The 10,000-nt window shown below is 42.0% G+C and overlaps 3 protein-coding genes across 5 annotated transcripts in view; 1 reads left to right on the plus strand and 2 right to left on the minus strand.

The window, feature by feature from the left end:
- srsf7b (serine and arginine rich splicing factor 7b) overlaps positions 1-3,422 on the minus strand; it is a 9,121-nt gene extending 5,699 nt beyond the window's left edge. Inside the window, exons 1-2 of one of the 2 annotated variants that reach the window (XM_079597851.1) lie at positions 3,278-3,422; positions 2,151-2,331 (exon numbers count right to left, since the gene is read on the minus strand). In XM_079597851.1, coding sequence (XP_079453977.1) covers positions 2,151-2,331; positions 3,278-3,305 — 209 coding nt within the window. In that variant the 5' untranslated portion in view covers positions 3,306-3,422. Of the gene's footprint in view, positions 1-2,074; positions 2,332-3,277 lie in introns of those variants that run through there. The other variant, XM_079597852.1, reaches the window with a different exon arrangement.
- Positions 3,336-6,912, plus strand: gemin6 (gem (nuclear organelle) associated protein 6). The gene is made up of 2 exons (XM_079597853.1): positions 3,336-3,713; positions 4,343-6,912. Exons 1-2 carry the CDS (start codon positions 3,586-3,588, stop codon positions 4,722-4,724), a joined length of 510 nt encoding a protein of 169 aa, XP_079453979.1. The 5' UTR covers positions 3,336-3,585; the 3' UTR covers positions 4,725-6,912.
- Positions 6,913-7,021: 109 nt separating this feature from the next.
- sos1 (son of sevenless homolog 1) overlaps positions 7,022-10,000 on the minus strand; it is a 50,432-nt gene continuing 47,453 nt past the window's right edge. For both annotated transcript variants that reach the window (XM_079597843.1, XM_079597842.1), the window contains one exon: positions 7,022-8,431. In XM_079597843.1, coding sequence (XP_079453969.1) covers positions 7,982-8,431 — 450 coding nt within the window. In that variant the 3' untranslated portion in view covers positions 7,022-7,981. The remainder of the gene's footprint in view (positions 8,432-10,000) is intronic.

Consider the following 10,000-nt stretch of genomic DNA (forward strand, 5'->3'; position numbering starts at 1 on the left):
ACGGTTAGCAAAAAACTGAATTAATTTAAATAAAGTAATAATTTATTGCAAAATCAATGAGTTTACTGAAGTATTTAATACTTGCTTGTTAACAAATGATTATGACATTTAGAAAAATGTAGCATCAAAACAACAATCAGCGATCAATCAAACTTTACTTATAAAGCACTTTAAACAACCGAAGTGCTACAGGAGAAACTGGAAACATGAGAATATGGTGCAAAAGTTCATTTATTTCAGTAATTCAACTTAAAAGGTGAAACTAATATATTATATAGACTAATTACATGCAAAGTGAGATATTTCAAGCCTTTATTTGTTATAATTTTGATGACTATGGCTTACAGCTTATGAAAACCTTTTCACAATATTCTAATTTTAAATTTGATCGATTAATCGGAAAATAATCGACATATTAATCGATTATTAAAATAATCGTTAGTTGCAGCCCTAAAGTGAAGTCTTTATGAGTGAGTCATTGAATCATTCACTCAATAGATTCGATCAAAAAACTCAGATTCATCCAGTAATGAAGCAAATTAAGTCTTTATGAGCGAGTCATTGAATCATTCACTCAAGAGATTTGATCAAAAAATGCAGATTCATCCAGTAATGAAACAAGTGAAGTCTTTATGAGTGAGTCATTGAATCATTCACTCAAGAGATTCGATCAAAAACACTGATTCATCCAGTAATGACACAAGTGAAGTCTTTATGAGTGAGTCATTGAATCATTCACTCAAGAGATTCGATCAAAAAACACTGATTCATCCAGTAATGACACAAGTGATGTCTTTATAAGTGAGTCATTGAATCATTCACTCAAGAGATTCGATCAAAAAACACTGATTCATCCAGTAATGACACAAGTGAAGTCTTTATGAGTGAGTCATTGAATCATTCACTCAAGAGATTCGATCAAAAAACACTGATTCATCCAGTAATGACACAAGTGATGTCTTTATAAGTGAGTCATTGAATCATTCACTCAAGAGATTCGATCAAAAACACTGATTCATCCAGTAATGACACAAGTGAAGTCTGCTTCCGAAACCGCATACTTTCCCTACTATATTAGACAAAAATCAATATGTGACAAAAGAAGTATGACTGAATTTACAGTCCTCATAAAAGAGTAGGCAAAAAGGACCAAATTACCCACTACTTCCAGTGAGATTCGAAGGCCCTGTCCCAAATGGCGCACTTGATGTGGACTTTCGGTCTCGTGGACTTAAATTGCGCGTGCTCGCTGAGTCTACGAGTCCGTAGGCCGTCCCATTCATCACTTTAACGCTCCGAAGTGTGCTCAGCAGCGCCCCCTTTGTACCCTTGAAGCGGTCTTCCGCGAAGCCCGCATAGATGCAGGCTTCACGCACTTTAACTACCCAGGAATCCTTGCGAATTTGCGAAAGGCCAATCAGACAACGAATGGGAGGAGCTTTCGAGAAGAAAATATTTAAGTGTAAATATCATTATGGTTTTTATGACCTATGTGTACATTTTACCAGTTATTACCTACAGTTTATACAAACATTATGGTCATCAACCAGTGGTTGATATCTCAAACATAAATATAAATATATATTTATATTTTATAAACATAAATAGCTTGCTGAATAATAGGCTACGATCGCATTATGATTAATTAAATAAATAGAACCGAATGTCAGGGCTTTACTGAGTCATATATAAATGTAGAAATATAATATTTAAACAACAACCGGACCGTCTTCCTATTTCCGGCGTGACGATCGAGTCTGTCCCAAAAATACCTCTCAATGCGCCCTCGTGGACTCGCGCCAAGGGCCCTTTAGGTCTGCACTACATGACGTCAGCAAAGTGTGGACTCTGAGGAAGTCCACAAGTCCGGAGTGTGCCATTTGGGACAGGGCCTAAAGTGTGCATACGATGGACACTTTACTATCCCATGAGGCCACGGGGCTGGTCACATGATAATGAAAACATGGCGACAATAGTACGTTCGGATTACATTCATTCTACACACACTCATACTACAGTTTATAGAACGCACCTTTTTAGCAGTCGTGAATCACTTATTGAAAATAGTACCTACTCAAGAGAGTATGCGATTTGGGCCGCAGCCGGTGTCTTTACGAGTGAGTCATTGAATCGTGACTCCGCCCACTCACTTGCCATCGAGGCCACGCACCGCATCCTCAGCATCTCTGGGATCCTCAAACTCCACGAAGGCGAATCCCGGAGGATTGCGAGCGATCCACACGGTCCTCAGCGGCCCGTAATAACCGAACGCCCGCTCCAGCTCACCCTTACCTGCCCCGGTGCCCAGGTTACCCACGTACACCTTCGTTTCTTAAAGAGAAAAGGACATTTAACACCTGTCATCTGTCAAAGAAATAACCACGGTTTTACCATGGTTTAATAACTCTGTGACACAAGAGACGTTCAATCAACAGAATTCTGCGGCTAAAAGTGGAAAGTCTTGAATTCAAACCACAATTCACCACACAAACATGATTTCAATAATATATTATATTATAAATAATAATAATAATATATTTTTTATAATATGCATGGTGAAATTAGAAACATTTTGACAGGAGACAAACTCAGTTTTGACATTTCAAATAAGCATATATTGAGCAGTGTTATTTATAAACTATTATAGTATTTATTATTAAATTGAATTAGCTTTTATTTTTATATTTTCAGTTAAGTTTTAGTCATTTTGTAATATGCTTTTTTATATTTCCATTTAGTTTTAGTACTTTAGCAAGTTTTTCACATTGTATTTTATTTATTTTCAGCTTGATTTCAATTAAAGAAAATGCATATTAATTAATCAACTTTACAGACTTTGCACTTTAATAAAAATATAAACGTCACACTTACTTCCGTCACACCGTTTCAATTAAACGGTTTTAGCATTACATCTATAAACTTATGATCATTTCAAATCTGAAATACAGAGCAAACTTTCATAAAAACGTAAAACAGAAATAAACCGACACATGAATGATCTTCACGTTAACCTATAAGCCCAACAAACTGACAATTATTCAAAGTATGAATCCAAATAATGTTGTGATTATTAACGTTACAATGACTAGTTTTATTATGAATTATCATGATTACTATTATTATTATTCGGTGTTCGCGAGGGCGCCATTACAGTTAGCAGCTCGTGCTAAAACACAGCACATCTTTTCAATAACCAAACATATTTAATACATGAGATGAAGCATTCTGCCTCTAGCCTTGTTTAATTCGTGAATTATTCGTGAATTATAGCACTCACCACCTGCGTGTCGCCCGTGTCGCGACATAACGCGAAATAACGAAATCCTGACAGCAACAAACAACCAGCCTGTCAAACGACCGTTCAACTGCGCATGCGCAAACTCACGCAGCTCCCGCAAAAAAAACTACATTTCCTATGATTCTCATGAAAGAACATCCGCCCGACCCAGGCAACCAATCACACGCTCGTTTACGACAGTGACGTCACACGCGCACCGCGTCCACGCACGCTAAACGTCAGTCAGTGGGGATGGAGTCGCTGATTAAGTTGATTAGCGCTGATTAGGGCATTAGTTGTTCGCAGAGATGCTGCAGTGGAGGGACAGGAGTCCTCAGCAGTGGCAGGAGTTCGTCAATCAGGAGGTTTGTGTGACAGCTCACGACCAGCAGAGCTTCGAGGGACGCGTGTTCACGGTGGACCCCGTTTCTGCCAGGTAACGTAACGTTAAACATCAGAAAATAAGAACAACAAACGTATACAACTAAAGTTCTTGAACCCGAATATGATTTTTTTGTTGTTGTTTCCTGGTTACGCTAGTTAATAAAAACACAACTGTTCATGTTAGCTGATGCATTAGAAAATGCTGAAATTAACTACGATTAAATTGGTTTGAAGTGTTAACGTTGGATCATAGATAATGTAGTACCCAAGTGTACCTAAAATTAATAAAAGAGTTTAATATACAGGTTTGTGGCTCTTAATTTCTTTTTATTAACTACATAATAAACCACCAGTAAACTTATGTTCACACTGGTCTTTTTTATAAACATAGGATTTGTATTAAATCTATATTCATTGAGTCGAATCGGGAATCGAATTGAGAGCTTGCGAATCGAAGCGTCTGAATTGATACCCAGCCCTAAGGAGCATATTTTTGTCAAGCGTTTTATTAGTTTCAAATACATTTGTCATTATTTTTTACCTCCATAAAAGTATTCGAGTCGATTACTCGATTCATTTATTCGATTCAATTTCGGACACCGCATTTGATTCAAATGAATCATTTCCTTTTTTGAATCAAAGTGTGAATCATCTCATATGGTGTGTGTTTGATGATCGCAGTGTGGTGCTGGTGAGTTTCCCAGAGACGAAGCTTCGTCCGTCGGTGAGAGTGATTCTGGGTCACGCGGTGACGGACGTCCAGATCCTCGCGGGCGGAACGCCGGACTCGGAGAGTCGGATGAAGAGCTTGTTCCTGCCGGACACGGCGCAGGTCCTCGGCGCTGACGAACTGAAGTCTCGGAGGGAGAATCTGCGTGTGTGGCTGGAGAAGAACCGAGTCCCGGTGACCGAAGACGGGGATGTTCTCCGGGTGGCGAGTGTGTTGAGCATCAGCGCCCCCTACAGCACTGGAGACTGCAACTGCGCCAACGAGATCATTCTGGCCAGAGTGCAGAGTCTGGTCGAGAGCGTCCCGGGAGAACTACACACTTCACTCGCCTAAATCTGAGGCTTTATTCTCACAGAGACGAATCAACTTGTTCATAAGGTCTGAGAGTGTTCATTAAGATGAGATGTTAATGCATGATGTTCAGGGTGGAGAGAATTAACATTATGTAAATATTTACGTTTTTGATTCTTCATGTGACATTCAAAGCTCCTGTACATCATTATAATAAATGTTTCCTAATAAAATGCATGAATAAACTCTTATGCTTGCAGGTTAGTAGTGTTGGAGACTGCTAAAAATTTAAATTATCCACAAAACAAACTACAGGAGAAACTGGAAACACTTGAATATGGTGCAAAAGTTCATTTATTTCAGTAATTCAACTTAAAAGGTGAAACTAATATATTATATAGACTAATTACATGCAAAGTGAGATATTTCAAGCCTTTATTTGTTATAATTTTGATGATTATGGCTTACAGATTATGAAAACCTTTTCACAATATTCTAATTTTGAGCCATAATCATTAAAATTATAACAAATAAAGGCTTGAAATATCTCACTTTGCATGTAATGAGTCTATATAATATTAATTTCACTTTTAAGTTGAATTACTGAAATTATAATTTTGTTCAGTGTATAAACGAGAAGTGTGTAAGTGTGCTACTCGTATTCTAGAACTAGATTTATTGAGGCTCAGACTGAACATCACTTCATCAGATTTACTGTGAAAGCAAAATGACCCGAGCTTCGAAATACAAGATCAATATGAATGAACATTAATGTCTTCCCGGCCTATATTATTTTGAGCTGATGCAGGAAACACATTTCTAGACAGTCTTCAGTTCGTCTTATTTCAAGTTGATTTGAAGCGAAAATGAATCATTTAAAAAGTAAACATTTGTAAAGTAAACATCTTATATTCTTTATTCCACGATCATCTCTCTTCAGTGTTGCTGTGATCATGTAAAGCTCCAGTTCTTCTATATCAGCGTCAGTGTTTCTGAACTCCTGAAACGCCTCCATTGTAGTCTTGAGTTTCTTCTGGGAACGAACACGTCACAATATTCCTCATTATAATAATTAATGCGCAGAATAAAGGGGCGGGGCCTGGTTGAGTTAGTTAGTAGTGTGTTAAACTGGCGGTTATGGAAAGGGGCGGGGCATTTCCCAAACACACTCGAAGCGCTCGACCAATCACAACACACTGCTCCAGCCGACCAATCAGAGCACAGTGTGCTTTTCAGAAGGAGGGGCTTCATAGAGACAGGAAGTAAACAGAGCGTTACTGACAGACTGGGAAGAGAGGAGCCGCAACAATGTCCCAAAAAACAAAAACAAGCATTTGTTTCAAGTATTTTTATGGTTTTAGTTCAGTATAACCCTGAAGAAGTTCGCTAATGAAAATAATATAAAATTAGAATGATCAACCTTTCAAAGGCAGAAATATAACTCTTCCCACATTTTTGTTTTTTTGTGTGTCCAATCAAAATAACTCATCTTTCTCTTGATAGAAATACCAATTATGTATCAATAATACACAAAATATGATCTTTTTAAAAGCAGATTTACAGTCAAACACATTTATTCAGACACCTTCAACATTTCTCACATTATCAGTTTATTCGCTAGTTTAGAAAATGCTAATAAAATATGAGCAGAACTCAGTTGATATCTGACAGGTTTTGTCCATCTTCTGTTAGACTGTCTCACACACACACACACACACACACACACACACACACACACACACACTTCTGTTAGACTGTCTCACACACACACACACACACACACACACACACACACTTCTGTTAGACTGTCTCACACATGAGTTATGTTGAATATCTATCAGCTGGTAAATTTAACTACACAATTAGATAATACCAGTTTAGCTCAACCAGTGACCAAGCAATGCTTCATTGTGTTCAGTGTGTGTGTAAAAAGAGCATTAGCAGTTACAGACACACACTTCAGCAGAACATGACCAGCTCAGAGTGTCCCGATCATTTCTGGTCCCAGATTTGTATAAATGTCACTGATAGTCGCTGTATGAAGAGTTGTTGGGTATATTAATGTCACAGTTTACTTTATTTTGCTCTCCTCACTTACAGAAATGCTAGTGAAAACATATCAGAAATGATGTTTGGTGTCTGAATAAAGTCTGGTGTGACTGTACATCGTGAGCTCAGCATCCGGAGACAGAGAAGAAGAGACGTTCTCACGGCTAGTGTTTGGCATACAGTGGTAGAAACACTTTTATTCCCTTGTTTTAAGGCGGCGATCTTTTTTTTTTCTTTACATACTTATTGGCAAAAACAAGAAATGATTGAGAAAATAAAAGTTCTAACACATACAAGGACAATCACGTGTGTTTCTTGAAGGTTTTCTCGAGTACCTCTTTGGTGTGCGAGGGTACCATACACTCCCGGCACTCGTCAAGTCAACGAGTCTAGAACATCTGCAGTCCCTTTACACTCTCCGTCCACACACACACACACACACACACACACACACACACACACACACAGGCACCGGAAAATAATCGCGTGAACGGTGTTTATCGGGTCTGTTTCGTCGTCAGTCATCCAGCGGGTTTGCTCGTTTCTCAGTCTGAGTTTTGCTCCTGAAAACAAACCAAGCGTTGAAATGGAAACGAACGTGACAAAACAAAAGCTACACAAATACACAGTTCCCGAGAACATGATCTCGGCTTGATTTCCACAATCGTCGCTTTAGAAGAAGTGCACGTCTCAGAAGAGCACGGATCTTTAGTCCTCAGAGTAATTTCGCTCTGTGACGGGTTTGCCGAACGTGACAAAACAAGCTACACAAAAACAACAACACAGTTCCCGTGAAGAACGATCTCGGCTTGATTTCCACAATCGTCGTCGCAGGAGAGCTCGTTTACGCCTCATCGTTAGTCCTCGGATGAGTCTCCACTCTCTTTTGTAGGTTTTTGGGATTGCTGATTTGAGTTTTGCTGCTGAAAACAAACCAAGCGATGAAATGGAGACGAACGTGACAAAACAAAAGCTACACGAGAGTTCCCGAGAAAATGATCTCGGCTTGATTTCCACAATCGTGGTTTTAGAGGAAGTGCACGTCTCAGAGGAAGAGCACGTCTTCAGTCCTCAGAGTAATTTCGCTCTGTGACGGGTTCATGCCAAAACAAGCTACACAAAAAGACAATACAGAGTTCCCGAGAGGAACGATCTCGGCCACAGTCGCCGTCTCAGGAGAGCACGTTTAGCACATCTTTAGTCCTCAGATGAGTCTCTCAGAAGAAGGACACGTCCGTTTTAGTTTCGCTTTATGAAGGGTTTGCGTTTTCAAGGAGCGGCGGCCCGTCGCGATGCACCGACTCTCTTTTGTAGGTTTTAGGAGGGAGTTTGGGGATGGGCGACTGGGACGTGCTCTGGCGCGGCGGGACGGGCGGCCCGGCGGACCCCGGGGGCGGCGGCTCCAGGTCGAGCGGCGAGGAGGGCACGTGTTTGCGGGGGCCGAGGGGAGAGGGCGTCTGTGGGATGAAGGGAGACGGTGGGAAGAAGGTCTGGGAGAGCTCGGAGCGCCGGCCCTGTGGAGGAGGCTGCAGGTGTAGCGGCGAGCTGGAGAACACGTCCGGCGTCCGCACCGGCTCCCGAGGGGGAAGCGTCGGAGGACTGTCCGGCGGGTCCGTGAGCGAGTAGCGGGGCGAGAACACTTTAGTGGTGGGCTGACGAGGAGGGATCGCGGGAGGACTGTCCTGGTGCTTCGACATCATCTGGAACACACACACACACACACACACACACACACACACACACACACACACACACACACACACACACACACACACACACACACACGCGGAGCGTTTGAAAAAGACAGATCTATGACCGTAGACTAGGGGTGTAACTATATATCGCAATACAAAAATGCAACAGTGTGTGTTGTGTATAGTTCACCCAAAATAAAAATTACTGTGTGAAAAAAGTGTTAGTGCCAGTTCTACATTAAACTACTATATATAATGTTGAATATAATGTATAATAATGCATATTTGTGGGTATGATAATGCCAAATGTTATCAGTAAAAACTGGGCTACATTATTTTAAATATATCTAGTCAGTGAAAGCATATTCGTCTACAATAATTCTGTTTTCAGCTTCAGAATCATGAATATTGATATTCTGGTGTCTCTATTGTCCTGTGTTGGGTTTCAGCACCAAGTCCAAGCCTGGTCATTTGTGAGGATTCGGCGGGAGGGATGTGTGTGTGACTGTGTGTGTGAGTGTGTGTGTCGGCACCTTTGAGGATTCGGCGGGAGCAGACTCGGGCCGGCGTCGGGGAGGGATGTACGCGTGTGTGTGTGTGTGTGTGTGTGTGTGTGTGTGTGTGTGTGTGTGTGTGTGTGTGTGTGTGTGTGTGTGTGTGAGAGAGAGAGAGAGAGAGAGAGAGAGAGAGAGAGAGAGAGAGAGAGAGAGAGAGAGAGAGAGAGAGAGAGAGAGAGAGAGAGAGAGAGAGAGAGAGAGAGAGAGAGAGAGAGAGAGAGAGAGAGAGAGAGAGAGAGAGAGAGAGAGAGAGAGAGAGAGAGAGAGAGAGAGAGAGAGAGAGAGAGAGAGAGAGAGAGAGTGTGTGTGTGTGTGTGTGTGTGAGAGAGTGTGTGTGAGTGTGTGTGAGAGTGTGTGTCGGCACCTTTGAGGGTGAGGATTCGGCGGGAGCAGACTCGGGCCGGCGTCAGGGAGGGATGTACACGTGTGTGTGTGTGTGTGTGTGAGAGTGTGTGTGTGAGTGTGTGTGTGAGAGTGTGTGTGTGTGAGAGTGTGTGTGTGAGTGTGTGTGTGTGTCAGCACCTTTGAGGGTGAGGATTCGGCGGGAGCAGACTCGGGCCGGCGTCAGGGAGGGATGTACACGCGTGTGTGTGTGTGAGAGTGTGTGTGTGAGTGTGTGTGTGAGAGTGTGTGTGTGTGAGAGTGTGTGTGTGAGTGTGTGTGTGTGTCAGCACCTTTGAGGGTGAGGATTCGGCGGGAGCAGACTCGGGCCGGCGTCGGGGAGGGATGTACACGTGTGTGTGTGTGTGTGAGAGTGTGTGTGTGTGTGAGAGTGTGTGTGTGTGTGTGTGTGTGTGTGTGTGTGTGTGTGAGTGTGTGTGTGTGTCGGCACCTTTGAGGGTGAGGATTCGGCGGGAGCAGACTCGGGCCGGCGTCGGGGAGGGATGTACACGTGTGTGTGTGTGTGTGTGTGTATGTGTGTGAGTGTGTGTGTGAGAGTGTGTGTGTGAGAGTGTGTGTGTGTGTGAGAGTGTGAGAGTGTGTGTGTGTGTGTGTGTGTGTGTGTGTGTGTGTGTGT

This window comes from Phoxinus phoxinus (genome assembly GCF_949152265.1).
Source record: "Phoxinus phoxinus genome assembly, chromosome: 22".
Lineage (NCBI taxonomy): Eukaryota > Metazoa > Chordata > Actinopteri > Cypriniformes > Leuciscidae > Phoxinus > Phoxinus phoxinus.